General features: G+C 38.9%; 1 protein-coding gene across 1 annotated transcript in view; it reads left to right on the forward strand.

Annotated features, from left to right (window-relative positions):
• LOC102226347 (glutamate receptor ionotropic, NMDA 2A-like) overlaps positions 1–16,766 on the forward strand; it is a 139,181-nt gene that overhangs the window by 110,221 nt on the left and 12,194 nt on the right. The window contains exons 11-16 of the mRNA XM_023333988.1: positions 5,389–5,560; positions 8,318–8,471; positions 9,769–9,894; positions 12,014–12,243; positions 12,863–13,023; positions 14,437–14,624. Coding sequence (XP_023189756.1) covers positions 5,389–5,560; positions 8,318–8,471; positions 9,769–9,894; positions 12,014–12,243; positions 12,863–13,023; positions 14,437–14,624 — 1,031 coding nt within the window. The remainder of the gene's footprint in view (positions 1–5,388; positions 5,561–8,317; positions 8,472–9,768; positions 9,895–12,013; positions 12,244–12,862; positions 13,024–14,436; positions 14,625–16,766) is intronic.

The following is a 16,766-nucleotide window of genomic DNA, read 5'->3' on the forward strand; positions in this document are numbered from 1 at the left end:
GTGACAAACTTGTGGAAGGGAAGAAACTAAAAAGAATGGAGGGGTGTTACAAATGAGCTAATGGTTAAAAATAATAATTTAAAAAAAAACTGAATTATGGGTGTTTTCTTGCAAAGGGAGGCAGTTGGACTTGCCAAATGAACTGAAATTACATAGCACTTTCCCATCCATTTTGACCAGTCAAAGCACTTTATGCTAGAGTCACAGTTTGAACTCACAAATCCACACATTTATCCACCAATACACAGGCAACTTAGGTAGGCAACTTAGGGTTGAGTGCCTTGCCCAGGGGCACATGGACACATGACAGGAGGAAGCTGAAATCGAACCTTCAACCTGCTGAGTTTTATTTCAAAGATCAATGTCCGATTATGCCCTGATTCCCATACATCGTTCTAGAGGGTTTTCCTACGAAGGTTTAGACATGACCTATGGAATTCTTTGTCTCTTCCTTGGCCAAAGGTTTTTACCCCTAAAAGTGTTAATTTCTAATATAATCTTTCTGCTCTACTGCACAGTATATGCTGGAAATTTGTTTGAGGTTGTCACTTTTAAAGATTCTTGCTTGTATATGTTTGGTTGTGCAAGGTCAACAGACGTTTTGATTGGTTCTTGATTGGTTGTTCTGGAGTAGAGTTGAAAACGCATCCAGCTCATCTAAATGAGTTATTTTATAGACTGTTATCTTTTTTGTTTCAGAAGTGTTACTGGTGGGAATTTCCTAAACATTTTTGATATTTTGCTGTTTAAACAGACTTTTAAAGATTTTCTTCACAGATCAAATAACAATAACCTTCTGAATAAATTTCAGTGTTAAATGTAATTCTGATCTGTTCTTCTATGACTTGTGCAATTTGTGACTTGTGCTATTTTTGCCTCCTTTAAAGTTAAACTTTAGTTGACTCAGCAGTATTAATCCTGCTCCACTAAAGCTGCTGTTGCACATCTGAGGCCAGAAAGTGAAAATGTTTAAAGTATCTTTTCCCACCTGTACTCCTGAACCTCTCAGTGTTCTGGGTGCGTGAACTATTCTGTTCAGAAGCTTTATGTGGTCTGCCCCATCGTCAACCTCTCCAAGTTCTCCTTTTTTGTCTGCCCATGTTCTCCCCTCTGCCTGCCAGTGGCCGTTCACATCAAATTCCATATTCTGGCATCCAGCACACCTCCGGGAGTTGTGCGCCATGTCTGCAGGCTACGATCTATTCTCTCTCACCACAAGCGGCAACTTAACTTGTAGCTCCCAGCTGCAGCGTTGTCATTATTTCACCTGGACTTGACTCCTCTCTCAGATACTCCTCTACAGCGAAATGTCAGGAGTAGAATTATTCTGGAATATTCTGTTGTAAAAAGCATATATTTTCTCTGAATGTTTCTGTTTCTAGTAACCTCAGGGGTCCAGCTGTTTTAAGAACCAGTCACCCACATGTAATACTTTGTATGCTTCTCTTTGCACTTTGATCTTATCTATCTTAAAAGTTTTAGGAATTCATAACTGACTTAACTTGCAGTGTAAAATTAGTGTGTTTAAAGTTCATTGCAAAAAAATTAACTGTGATCAGCCACTTCTTTTTGTATTTTCTAAGACCCCTGACTTTCTTTGAATCTTAGAAAGTTGGTTGTTTTTACTCAAGTCAAGTCAAGTCAAAGTTTATATATATATAAAAAAAATTCCCTTCTCACCCACCGCTCGTGGTTCTTATCCTCTGAGCTCAGGTCCTCTACCAGAGGCCTGGGAGCTTGAGGGTTCTGCGCAGTATCTTGGCTGTACCAAGGACTGCACATTTCTGGACTGAGATGTCTGATGTTGTTTCTGGGATCTGTTGTAGCCATTGGTCCAGTTTGGGGGTGACTGCCCCGAGGGCCCCGATGACCACAGGCACCACTGTGGTCTTCACCTTCCAGGCCCTCTCCAGGCCCTATATATATATATATATATATATATATATATACATATATATATATATAAAATAAAAAAAATGCTCAAAAAAATAAAGGGAATACTTAAACAGGTGTTTAACACTTAAAGTGTTCCCTTTATTTTTTTGAGCAGTATATATATATATATATATATATATATATATATATATATATATATATATATATATATATATATATATATATATATATATATATCAGTGCTAAACACCAATCACATCATCACAGACAGATTAAATTTATTAATCCATTTAACTAATTAAATTCATTCTGAGCCTCAGAATAAAGTGTTTTTTAGTAAACTCTAATCAATTCTGATCTTCTACCCCAAGTTTACCCATAGAGGTGGTTTGTTCAGTGTTATGTGTGAGCGTTCTCCATGTTGGCTGAAAGGTTTTGTTTTCTTCTCATTGTACCAGCACATCTTCTACCACATAGTTGTCCTGGTGACAGATTATCCCACCTGTGCATTGGGTCTCTGCAGTCTTATTGGTCTCTTGGCTGCTTCCTAGATTAATGCTCACCTTCCCCTGCCTGACAGCCTAGGGGGATGGCTAAATTGTGGTAAATTTGCAGAAGTCCCATTTTCATGATGGACTGAATACTGCAACATGCAATGTTCTAAGTGTGCCATATTTCTTACTATCCTCAATTAGAGAGTTGTTAACTGCTCATTTAAATGGTTTGCAGAAAAAAAGAAGCTTGCACAGATTTGACTTGTACAGAAGTGTAATTGCTCCCTGGACAAACGTTGTGGGTCTGATTGCACAATAAACCCCCCATGTGAGCTGACTCGGTCTTCTAATTGTTCATGCCTACAGTCTTGCTAAACTAAGTGGTTGCTATGATGCATGTCTTTCTAGTTGTGTCCCTGTCTCTCAGTATGGCAACCACACACACGCACACACACCCCTTTTTAAAAAGTGAACTCCAGCGTAGAAATCTTCAAAGACAGCCGTCATCACTGTGTCCTCTCCTGACAGTCCTGAGGAGAGCCATTGTTCAGGACATCAAAAAAGGATCCAAAACTGTCTGGGAGTGTGTTTTTGGAAGCAAAGTAAAAACAAAACAAGAGTGACTAAAGATTTTTGTATTATACTACATCAGTATAGTACACAGCCTGCTTGACACCGGCTAGCCTACAAACAACATTGGTTCCTCCTTTAATGTGCAGTGTAAAAGTCCAGTGAAAATTAATCTTGTCTGAAAAAAGCTTTGAAATGAAATGCAACGGTACTTATAGCTGTCATTACTAATGATTTACACACTTACCTTTATTGTATTGAAAGAAATCTTAATGAAATATAAACTTTCAGCAACCGTTCAACCGTTCCTGGAGATATCAGGATGCAGTGCACAGAGTACACTGATTGTCAAAAGCCCAGATGTAAACCCTGCAGATTAAAGGGCAATCAGCTGTGCATAACAGCCTGCCAGAAACACTAGCTCAAAGCCTTTCCCCCAGAAACAGGTCAGGTTGAGCTGCTGCTCTGCCACTCACAGACAGTACATTATGGTATTCAGAGTACAGATGCAGGGGACAACATCATTAAGAACATTCAGATCTGGCCTAAGGTTACAATGGGCCTTACACTGCTGCTGCTGCATTGACTTTTTATCTCCATACGCCTCTGAGAATAGATGACTGTTGTTCATGTTTATCTTATTGAGCAAATATTGTTCGATTTCACTTTTTTTGGGCAGTTCTGGTGTGGTTGGCTGTGAACATGTACAAAAGCTTCTACTTGGAATATATGGTGTTGTAAAATCCTTGAACATTGATTGTGTTTTTATGAAAATGTTGTTTTATTGCATCTGTCAATAAGATAATCAAATCCACAAAAATCAAATCAGCACATCTCCTTTGCTGATTTGAGGCATTTTGGACCTATTTAAATCCAGATCAGTGTCTAAAGCCTAAAGGTCCTTTGAAATTCCACCATCCTCTACACACTCAGCTTCAGGTAGCAGATTGTTTTCTATTTAAGTGTTGAACAATAGACTGAAGAATGTTTGTTATCCCTACACTCATTCATTTTTTAAACAATTAATTAATGGCCTGAGTTAAGATTACTATTGACTTACTTGAGTTTAATATTAGTTTTAGCTCGAGTTTATATTTATATATTTATTTTTGATGTATGCTATTAAATGATCTCCTTTACCTTGAGATTTTTTTCTAATTTTTTTTATCTCACTAATTGTGTCAGTTCTTGTGTGAAAGTGTGATGGGCTCCACCACTGCAGGACAGTAATCCAGCACACGCCTAAAACTTCACCTTGAGATTGCTTGAAAAACAAAAATGAAAGGTGTAACGAGGAGATATAGAAGGAATCTCTCTGGGCTGATACTTTTCACAGCACAGTTTAAAAAGTTACTGTTCAGCCCATAAGCACACACTCACTTCTCCCGTTTTATTGCTACATTTTTGTTGTTTCATAGCAAAAGTTAAACAAATATGATGACAATTCGCTGTTGTTGCTGCATGTTCACTTATGTGTAAATGTGTGTTTACAGAGTGACATAAGGATTCTGATGGGCCCCAGCTGGGAAGAGATCATGTATACAGTGCGTGTGAATTTGAACCCCAGGGACACAAATCGTCCATACTCACAGATGTTGAACACATAGTATTATCTTCTTAAAAATATTTTTTTTTAATCTTTTGATCTTTCACATCTTTTACCGTCATTCTCCGTTTTCTGTGCTCTGTGAATCTCTCAGTTCTTCATGAACTTTTCTCTCAGATTGGATTCAGCAAAAATGCCACGTGAAAAGGTCATGGAGTTACGATCTATATAAGTTACATCAAAGATGGCCAGCATGGGAATGAAATTAAGTTTTAATGGAAATGCTTTTGAAAAAGGCTGGTACGGTTTAATAGATTATGAGAATCACTTGATCCAACAATTCAGTTTCTTTCGTTGCTCCCAGGTCCTCCAGGGACGACTGTCAGAAAAGTTCACTTAAATATTTGTTTTATTTCTGTGCATGCACAGTGTGTGTGTATGTGTGTGTGTGTGTAAGGGGGGGGGGGGGGGGTGCACGTGTGTGTGTGTGTGACTGCAAATACACACAGATAAACCTTTTATTATGAAGGAGATAAAAGGAACAGAAGTAGTGAAGAAAAGGACAGCTGATTATTTAATCATGTGGGTTGGTTGCTCTGTAACTATTTAAAGCCAGCAGCATCTGCTCAGTACCCCTGTGTTTTCATCTGGTTTGGTTAGCTGGCACTGAGGGAGCACACTGTCTCTCTCTGCCTTTCAGCAGTATTCACACTGAAATACTGTTGTAATTCCACATTTACAGTTTGACTGAAGCGACAGATGTGGACCAGCAGCTTAGACGGTTACAAGCAGACATCTTTACTTCTGGCATGCCATGTTGCCATGTTGTCTTGTAAATAAAGTCTGGTTAAAAGTGTGCTTTTTGTCCTGTGTTTGTTACAGAAACAGCACATCAGGAGGAGGTGCCTATATCAAACAGTGCTGCAAAGGTTTCTGCATCGACATTCTGAAGAAGATTGCCAGGAACGTCAAGTTTACCTACGATCTTTATCTGGTTACCAACGGAAAACATGGAAAGAAGATCAACAATGTGTGGAATGGCATGGTTGGAGAGGTAGTGTCACCTTTATTTCTCAAAAATATAATGACATTTACTTCTGACTTAAAGTGCCAAGGACACAGTAAAACTACTTACATGATTTAAACAGATGTACTACCATCTCGTGATGGTGCTGGCCATCTTGTGATCAGGATATGTCAAACTGTAAACCCTGTGTATTCAGTGTATCTAAGTCAAACTTATTTACAGTTTGACTTAGATCTATTAATTACCATTCAGTGACTTGGAGGGAACAGATGTCCAGCTCCAAATCTTCACTGTCAGACCTTTCCTCCCCAGAACTGTTGGAGTCATTGTTGCTGAAATCTCTCACAACTTCCTCTGCTTCTTCGTATTCAACCTTAGTTGTTTACAGTTTGACTTACCCTGATTACGTCACAAGATGGCGCAGACATTTGACCCAGTTACAGCGATACTCTGCATTTATAGTAGTCTGTGAGAAGTATTTATTATTAAAAGCTTTTGAGTACACAGAAAGAAAGCACAGGAGCTTATCTTTTAAAATCATGTCAGTGGTTTTATCTTGTCAGTAACAGGATAAAACGTCATAAAACATTGAATACTATGCGCAGAATAGTTGTGCGTCGTTTTCTATACAAACTATTCTGCTTCCCAAGACTTGAACATGACTATGAAATTTGAAGTTTGGGTGAGAATGATAGGTATTTTCCTTTCGAACCTAAATAAAAGAAAGAACCACAGACAACGTATATGAATTTTATGTAGAGCTTTTGCAAAAGGAGAACGCTCTATCAAAACCTCTCCTCCGATCAGTTCTACAGAGCGTTCTGACCTGTTCTCACAAAAACTCCTGTTTTTATTGTCAAAGAAGGACAGGCAAGGGGGCAGTCAGGAAAAACAACAGAGGTCGTAAAGCTTCTAACCCAAACATCTAACAACCCAGGTCCAGATGTGATATCTGATCAAAGGTCTGAGCCCGGTTCAAATCTCGGTCAATACTGTCAAGAAAACAATATACGACTGATTAAATTAGGAGGTGTTCTTGCAAAAGGGTTTAAAGTCTGAGAAACTCAGTGTTATCTATCTCACGTAAAGTTGAACAGACAGTAGTGACCTCCAGGTCATTTAAAGAAGAGAACGTTTTAAACAGAAAATCACTTTAAACAGAAGATCACTTTAAACAGAAAATCACTAAGATCTATAGACTTAAGGTGAACCAGAGTAAGAATGAAATGATAATACCAAAAAATCTCTAACAGAGAAGGTTTCTGTTTGACATTTTAACATTTTGTAAAGCCACGAAATTAGCCCTTTATGCATCAGTACTCAAGCTTCCCTCTCCTCTTGGCTTCCCAAATGATGAGATAGGTCTTTGGTCAGGTACCGATGCAGGTGAACCAGGCGAGGTGGACGCCTTGCAAGACTTTTAGCTGTGAGGGAGCGGTGCACTCTATCAAGCTGTGGTGGGTTCAAGAGCACTTCTTTCACAAACAGCTTGCAGAGGAGGTTGGAGAAGAAATGAGTGGGGGGCCCACTGTGGATGTTATGTTGCCTGCTGCAGCTTGGTGACTTTGTCCTTTAGCTTGACATTGTCTTTATGGAGAGCGGCACAGTCTTTGAGGCTAGCTGCTCACTGGCTCAGATCGTCTGTTGCCTTCTCTAACGAAGAAACTATGTCTGCCTGTTTCTCTACCTGCTCTAGCTTCGAGCTAAGTATGTTAGTTCAAGATTTGAACTCAGACATCAGATCCTCCTGGTGCTGCTGAAGCAATGCAGTGATAGCCTCTGGCATTAAGCTAAAGTCCTCCTTTTTACTTCCTTTTGTGCTCTTAGTAGCTGTCACTAGTGGGTAAAAAATGTTCATAACATTAACAATGATGTTATAACAGCGGGTGGATTAAAAATAGCCATCTGTTGAGTGAAATGAGTTAAAAAGTTGAACTTCTCCGGAGCAATTTTCCTGCTATGTCTGTCCTTTTCACATTTTAATCCAGAAGTCCTTCATTTATTTATTTTTTTATATTTATTAAAAATATATATTGCTCCCCTGTAAAGAAATGTATAGTATATTAAGGATTAAAGTTTTTTTTTCAAAGATTAGAAATTACTAGTGTGTGTATCCTTAAAGTGTTTGGGGGGCTGGTACCTATCTCTAGCTCTCATTGGGTGAGAGGAGGTGTACACCCTGACATCTTGATTTTACTAGTTAAATAAAAATAATTCCCTTTCATGCATGAATTATGATCCTATAAGTTAGGAATTTTTCCAAAGTGTTTTTGATTTTCCTGTTATTTATAAAAGGTGGGGGGAAATAATTGTAATTTTTTTTTCTAGGATTTGTCCAAATTACTAATGAAATGCCATATATTATAAAGTGAACATATTTTGACATAAGTTTACAGAATGCATAAATATTGAATATTGCACTCAACTGTCATCCTAGTCGCTACTATTTCATCCCTTTATTCAGTCCCTCTCATTCAACAGCTTTGGTTAAAGACAGTCTAGTTCCAGGTGTTATCAAGGGTTGTTATTTATTTAATTTATTTAATTATTTCAAACATGATAGTAGTATAAAATCATGAACAACAAGACATGCAAAAGACACACATTTTTGTACCACAGTAATCTTAACATGCTAGAAAAGGAATAGGAAGAAGTAAGAAACCTACTCTTACTCATAAAATCATACAATATTTTCAGATGGGCCCTCATTAATAAATCAAATCAAAAATAAAAATAAACAGGTTCATTAATTTTCCACTTTATCTATACTTTTCTACACTTCAGGTGGTGTATAAGAAGGCCATCATGGCAGTGGGATCACTGACCATCAACGAGGAAAGGTCAGAGGTCATCGACTTCTCCGTGCCCTTCGTAGAGACTGGCATCAGCGTCATGGTGTCACGCAGCAATGGGACCGTCTCGCCCTCTGCCTTTCTTGGTATCTTTTTGACTTTCTTTAATAAAAATGTTTTTCCACTTCTGCTTTTTCTTTTTGTCAGTCCTGCTGAGAGGAATGCTGGGGCCACAATAATGGGGCGGTGCTTACATGGTGGCAAAATCCTCAACATGAAATGGAATATTTTATTCACTCGCTATATGCTGGCCAAACTCCACTTGTACTCTGACTTCATCTGGGCCTCAAAACCCTAAGCACATTAATATTTCTACCAGAGCAGAGCAAGTGGAGCATGCCAGCTGTTTCTATTTTTTTTTCTCCTTTTTGAAAAGTCAGCTTAGACAAAGCAGTCATGATGTTTGCTTCATCTTCCTCCTCTTCTTCCCCTTCTCCAGTTGTTGAGATGACGAGAAACCAAAAGCGTTCTGCTTGCCTAATGTCTTGTGTTGTCATTGGAGCGAGACAGAGAGTGAGGGGGCTGCGGTGGGGTGCATTGGACCGTGCATGTGTTGGTCCCTGTGTATCAAGCCATGTGTCAGAATTACATTAAAAAACGTGTTTCTGATGTTGCACTAATATATTGGGATGTTTTTGTGTAAAGTAAAGGACGTGTAGAAAATGAATGTGCTGTGGTTGTGTTTATGGTTGATGTTAAGAGCTGAATGCTTTGTGTGAGGGGGTGTGTTTGTGCGTGGGGGCGTGCGTGTGTGTGTGTGTGTGTGGAGTCAGGCTCAGGGTATCAGTGACGGTTCAGTATCTCTCGCACTCATATTAGAAGCACCTCAGCACACAATCTCTCAGGGTTGGCTAACCCTGGCAGTTACATACTTACACATGCAGCGACGCAAACACACACACACAGAGGCACACACACATTGTGTGGGTTCAGCAGCTCTGGCACTCATCCCGCTGTCTGAACTCCTGGCCTGCTGCACACCAAGCACAGACTCATACGCACACAAATAAATCACACATTCATGTTGATAGTGGCGGCACATCAGATCACTTAGTTTGAATCTCGTCTCTTCCACCTTCCTCTGTCTCTCCTCCTTCTTCTCCTCCGTCCCCCTCTGCCCTGAGCCTCTCCGTCTCTCAGCTCTCAACCGAGGGAATAATGAAAAATATGGAAATGTGTTCCTTCAAACTCTCTGTGACTAACTCTCTCCCTCTCCTTCCTTCCCTAGAATCTCACTGGTGTCTCCCCCGTCATCTTTTTGTATCTCCCTCCCCCTCAACCGTGTTGCTTTTTTTGTGCATCTCCTTCTCCTCTTTGACATCTCTTCAGCTCATGGACTCAGTTTCACAAACATTGAGTGTCTCCTTCTCCTTCTCTCCCCAGAGCCCTTCAGTGCATCAGTTTGGGTGATGATGTTTGTGATGTTGCTGATTGTCACAGCCATTGCCGTCTTCCTCTTTGAATTTGTCAGTCCACTGGGCTTCAACCGCAACCTGGCCCAAGGCAAAGGTAGACCTCCACACACACGTAATATGAAATATCACACCAATAATTTTTCCAGCAGCAGGAAGTGGTAAATCAAAGTTTTCCCCTAAGCAAGAAAAAAGTGACCTATTACTGCTCTGACTTGAATCAATTCACGCAAAAGCAAGAGATATTCCCATCCTGAAGCTGCTCTCAGGAACTTTTGTTTGAATCCTACACCAAACATAGAACCTGAAGCTAGCATGTTGCCTCTGAACTCAGCATTTTATTGTTATTTATAACTTTACTACTAAGTCAGTCATGAATATTTACTTTATTTACTGAAACACTATGTAGCACCTTTGTCTTTGGCTTAATGTTAATCTTATATAGATTGATAAAGCATCTACACATATAAAACGATTATATTATCAATGCTGTAGCATGAATTTTCAGTATGATGATTCTATACTACATTATTTTAATTTAAAATTATAAAAGCAAACATGCAGATATTGCAAAGTCTTCATACCAGTTGTCATATCAAAAACACCAACTTCAGTCTATTTTGTTGGGATTATTTGTAATATTAAAAGACAAAGTGGTGCTTTACTTTAAGAAAAGTGTGGTGTGCATTTGTACGCAGCCACATTATCTCTAAAGAAAATTCAGAACAAGCAGTGGAAGTAACTTATATATGAAGTGGACTTTAATCCCAGTTTAAATTCAGCTGTTCTTCGATGGCATCAGTACTGTGGGCGACATGTGCAAATGGCGAAATGAGCTGCCATCCATCCATCCATTTTCTAACACCCTTGTCCCTTGGGGTGCTGGTGTCTATCTCCAGCTAACGTTGTGGGCGAGAGGCAGGGTACACCCTGACCGTTAGCAGCCAGTCTGTCACAGGAAATGAGCTGCCAACGGATGTAAAAATCGAAAAAACAAATGAAACAGAAAAATGCTGCAAACAAAAATGCTTCAATAACAGAAAATAAAAGCAAAAATCTTCAAACAAAATAAATGCAAACAAAAAAGGGATGCAATCACAAGAAAGGCTGCAATCACAAATAAAACGCTGCAGTCACAGGGACAAGCAGCAAGAGGGAGAAATGCTTCAAATAACAAAAGCAACAGAAAATTTGCTCCACAAAACGGAAGTGCTCCAGACCACTAGGGGGAGTCAAACAAGAAATTAATCATATCACACTGTGATATGAAGTACACTCTTCCAAAGAGTGTACCCTTCCAAGCGGCATGCAATTATTTAGATCATATTTATTTTGATAATAATACCTTAGTATTCTTACACTTTGACTTGATTTTGTAAATGAAGCTAAAGTTGACTTCTGATTGTAGCTTCTGATAAATGGCTAAAGGGATAGTCCACCCAATTTTTTGCAACCTTGAATGTCTGCTCTGGTTTAAACATTACAATTCCAGTCAGACCTGTGAAATGGGGGTTAGACATTCAGACGTCTCAAAAGACACCTGTCTTCTTCCAGAATGTGTCTGTCTCCCCAGTACTACAAAATAAGACAGTACCTATACAGATCACTAAAAGAAAATGTACAAAAAAACAGAAATACAAAATACAGCGGTCTTATATCAAACAGACTCATCCCATAACTATCTGGCACCAAATCACATAAACTGGCTCCGATATAAGATCATTATCAGCAAAAGGACTAAAGGTCTTAATCACTTGATCACTCAGCATAATATTGGTGTTATGTTTCTGATAGAAACATGGTTGGATATCCTGAAATGTGCTGTACAAATAAACTTGATTGATTGATTGATTGATTGATTGATTGATTGATTGATTGATTGATTGATTGATTGATTGATTGATTGATTACACTTCCTGTCTTTATCGGATCTGGTCCGATATGATTTGTACTTTGCTCGACTCCCCTTAGCGGTCTGGAGCACTTCCATTTTGTGGAAAAATTTTGCAGTTGATTTTGCTTTTTGCAGCGGTTCTTTTTTAGTATAAGTGTAACAATTTATAACCTTTTATATATCTTGATACTAATAATTGGCCCATACCTCTGGAACACAAGAGGCATCTGATGGTATTTTGACACCATCAGATTAAACTGTGAGTTCAGTGTTTCATGTAATCCTTTTCCATTTTTTTGTATTGTTCCGGCTGATCTCTCAGACCCACATGGTCCATCATTCACCATTGGAAAGGCCATATGGCTGCTGTGGGGTCTGGTTTTCAACAACTCTGTGCCTGTGCAGAACCCCAAAGGCACCACCAGTAAATTCATTGTGTCAGTGTGGGCCTTCTTTGCTGTCATCTTCCTGGCCTCGTACACTGCCAACCTGGCCGCCTTTATGATCCAGGAAGAATTTGTGGACCAAGTCACTGGACTGTCTGACAAAAAGGTGGGTTTACACAAACATAGGTACACACACACACACCCACATGCATAGAGGAAACTAAACACATTCGCAGTCAGGGTTGCTCTTGTAATGGATGCCAGGCCTGCGGCCAGACAAGACTCTCTGGGGAGTGCCCAAAGGCTTCACAGCCCAAACCCACTGGCCGTTCCTGTCACCTCACTATCACTGCCAGCACAGCAGTCAGACACAGACACACACACGCACGCCCGCACACACACGCAGGCTACACAGATCAAAGGCAAGAGTGTGTGTAGTTTGCAGAGCTTGGCAGTGTCAGCAGAACCCCAGCCAGTCTTACACTACACTGGATACACAATGATGATGACTGATGAGTCCTCTCTGCTATCTTTCCTTCCTTATCTATCTCTTCTTGCCACTCTCCTCCATTCCTGTCCTCCCTCCTTCACATTTTCTTCATGTTTGCCCCCACTATTACTTGAACTTTCCTTTTCTTCTTTTCCTTTCCCTTGTTTCTCTCTTCCTGGTGTCACTCACGCCTTTTATCTTTGCCTGTCCCCTCTGCGCTTCTCCCACACGTTGGTGTAGGTCTCTTTTAACAAATGCCATATCTTACTTGCTTTCATTCTTCGTCTCCCCTTAGTTCCAGAAGCCGCACTCCTACTCCCCACCATTTCGCTTCGGGACGGTTCCCAACGGAAGCACCGAGCGCAACATTCGGAAGAACTACCCAGATATGCACCAGTACATGACTAAGTACCACCAGACTGGTGTTGTGGATGCATTGGTCAGCCTCAAGACAGGGTAATGTAAATTTATCAAGTCAGCTCCTCTCACATTACAATGCCCTGCAGCTGAGGTTATGATTCTCAACCAGCACATGTACTTAAGAATAACCCAAACCCTTGGTGCCCAGCTTTAACTTGTGCCAAAATACAGAGGTAGCTTTGCTCTGTGTTTCTGTTACTGACAGTAACATGTTTGCATCGGCTCATTATAAACTCCTGCTGCTGTACAAAAAAGGGAAGCAGCCAAAACAGAAAAACTGTAATTTGCTCTGAAGTTGGCTACCTTTTATTCTCCCTCTGTAACTCCCTCTAATAGCAGAGCTGGTTTTCAGTGTAGGCTTTGATCTTCAGGGTATTAAGCATAATTTTACTTTTAGATTTTCTATTAATTATTGTATTGATATAGCACAGCATATGCAAAATATTTGTTTCTAACATCTCACATTAAACTTAGTTATACAACATCAAAACTATGTAATGAAGGTTTTCAGCTGAGTCATATGTGAACAACTTCAGAAGTGAAAATTGTCATGAAAGGAAATCTGGGGACTTGTGTTCAGGTACACAAGAAACATAAGAGTACTATCTTCCCAAAATATACTATGTTGTTTTTTTAAGCTAAATTTAACAAATTAATGTATTGTATTATGTTTTATTTTCCTACGAAATATAGAGAACAACTATAAATGTGAAGCACCCAAGTATCTGGCTGGCGCTTTTACTGAGACAATTTTCAAACTATAGTTAATCTGAAGGGAGTGATTTTTATCTAATCAATAAAAAACTTTTATTATTCAATTTTACAACCAACTACAGAAGTACAGGTATATTCCATAAAAGTTTATAATAATCAGTTATATTAATGTTGACATATAAGAAAACTAAATGACATTTTGAAACTGTAAGTAAAACAAGTGAAGCAGAAGTAGCAGAGTAGCTGAAGTAAGAAATACTTTGACCCATAGGTGGGAATTAACAGTCACATAACCCAGTGCTTTTGAGAAAATCCTGTGGAGAATTTGCAATAAACTTACAACATTGCAGTCACTCAAAAATTGGAGGGATCTGTTGGCTTTGCGTACATTTCTGTGATTGAGGAATCACGAAAAACTGAAGGGAAAGGTCTGATATTCATGTTTCAAAAAATCACCAGCAGTTCAAGCAAAATGGGATTCTGCAAACTATTAAATCAAAGTCCTGAATACATATGTTTTTATTTTTACCGAAAGATTTTACAAAGTTTTAGATCTAAAATATGTAGCAAATAAAAAACAATTGTTTAACCTGATTCGTTTTTTAGAATATTAGTAATGTTTTTCTTTCAAAATAATTACCTAATATTTATCTCTTTATTATTTTCTTACATGATTATTGTGTTTTTTTTTTACTCTTCAATTTCATACTGAATTTGGGCTGGTTTTCGTCACAGAAAGCTGGACGCCTTCATTTACGATGCTGCAGTCTTGAACTACATGGCAGGCAGAGATGACGGCTGTAAGCTGGTCACCATCGGCAGCGGATACATCTTTGCCACCACAGGTTATGGGATCGCCCTTCAGAAGGGATCGTATTGGAAACGTTTAGTCGATCTGGCTATACTTAGCATCATAGGAGATGGTAAGATGCTTAGTCATGTATTAGTCAGGTTTTTGTGGTCCTGTTGGTCTTTAAAGTGAACAGTCTTTGTCTTTAACCTTATACCAAAAACAATCTTGTACTCCTTTCCACTTTAACCCTCTGATGCATAAGTGGGTCCTTTTGGACCCGGTGAGGTCATGTTTTTTTCATCACTTTATATTCCAGGTATTCCTCAACAAACATGTTTTCGATATCATGCAATTCAAATGTTTAATTTACCTTTTACACATATCATGTTTCTAAGGGCATGTCTACCCCATTCTTTCATAAGTGGGTCCAAAATGACGCGCATTCATTTCCTATGGAATTTAATGGGAATCTTTGTTTCTTACCAGCTGTGACTGTCAGGAACACATTTTTTTGTTAACCATACATACTGAGTCCTACAGTAAGTCTCACCCCTGAATAATAATATTTTACACAGCAAGAACTTTTACATTTAATTATTATGTTTATTTTTACTTCACAAATGTGTGTGTATGTGTGTGTCGATCATCGGTGCTGTGACAGCGTTATTGTCACAAATCAACCTATTACCCTTCTTTGAGCTAGCTAACATTACTGCCTATACTTTATTGTGCATGTGTATTATTTGTGTGTCTGTGTGTGTCTCAATAAATAAAATAAAAATTCATAGCTATATAAATAAATGCATAAATCATGATCACGAGCTTTAGGTCATGTCCAGAAGAATGAGGTCACCAATACAAGTGGCCAAAATTAGTGTTAGTTTTTTAGGGTGTCTGGGCTGTCCCTTAGAGAAAGAAGCTCAGTCATCTGGGAGGGAATCAGAGTAGAGCCGCTGCTCCTTCATGTCGAGAGGAGCCAGTTGAGGTGACCCGGGCATCTGATTAGGATGCCTCCTGGTCGCCTCTCTGGTGAGATGTTCCAGGCACAACCCACTAGGAGGAGATCCAGAGGAAGAACCAGGACACACTGGAAGAACCATGTTTCTCAGCTGGCCTAGGAACGCCTTGGGGGAGGAGCCAAGGCGTTCCCGGAGGAGCTGGAACAAGTGGCTGGGGAGAGCAAACTGTGGGGGTCCCTTCTTAGACTGCTACCCCACAACCTTACCCCAGATAAACGAAGAAGATGGATGGATGGATGGATGGATGGATGGATGGATGGATGGATAAATGAACATACATACACGCACACCCCCACATGCATGATACACACAGCACAATAGAACACAGACGGCAATGCTAGCTAGCTTGGTTAGCTAGCTAGTTTCGAGAAACGTGCTCTTTCTATCTATTTTTATCAGCTAAACCTGAAGCTGCATTTATATTTGTTGACTCTTATTGGCTGTACCCCAAGAGCAGAAATAAGGAAGACTGCAGATATTAGCTCCTGTGGTGGTACTAAAATATCTTCCACTATGTGTGCTAATGCAAATTAAAGGTTTATTTGGTATTTGAACTATTACAATAGGCAAGTTAGAAGTGTTGGAATAACTCTGATCATCTGTCCTACTAACTTATATGATTTCACCAAACATGTGCATGTAGCAGCTTGTTTTTGGAGGGCAAATTTTAACATGATTAGTTAATAATTAATTATAAGTAAATTAATTATAAATAAAAATAAAAGTTTTTTATTTTTCTTGCATAGTTCGTTTCTTTACATTGTTAAGAGACATGAAATGAGACGTTTGCTCCATTTATAGGCGACTAAAGTGTATTAATAGTTGGTGGCAAACAAACAATGTAAAAACAGTGCTTCTCTAAAATGATAAAATGAAGAAAACATTCTGTTAGACATTATGGTGTTTTTGGAAATAAAAACTTGACAAAGCAAAGCTAAGCTTTGGCAAACTGCAATAGTTGAATCTGAGACAAAGCAATTTTTTCCAAAAGTTTAAAAGTCATATATAGCTGATAATATGAACAAACAATTATCTTGACAACAAGAGTAGCTTCTAAAGTGAGCATGCTGTGTAAAAATGTGTTGTTAAACTGGCATATTAAATATTTTAGTGATTAACTGTCATCAAAATTATGCTATGATAAAAATTAGTATGCTGTTTAAGAGGTCTTACCTTTCTTAGAATAATTAAAACTTAACAGATGAATGTAAAAACAATCCTAAAAGACATGAAGGGGTCCCTTTATCTCCCAT

The sequence above is a fragment of the Xiphophorus maculatus genome, chromosome 5 (assembly GCF_002775205.1).
Source record: "Xiphophorus maculatus strain JP 163 A chromosome 5, X_maculatus-5.0-male, whole genome shotgun sequence".
NCBI classification, from domain to species: Eukaryota; Metazoa; Chordata; class Actinopteri; order Cyprinodontiformes; family Poeciliidae; genus Xiphophorus; species Xiphophorus maculatus.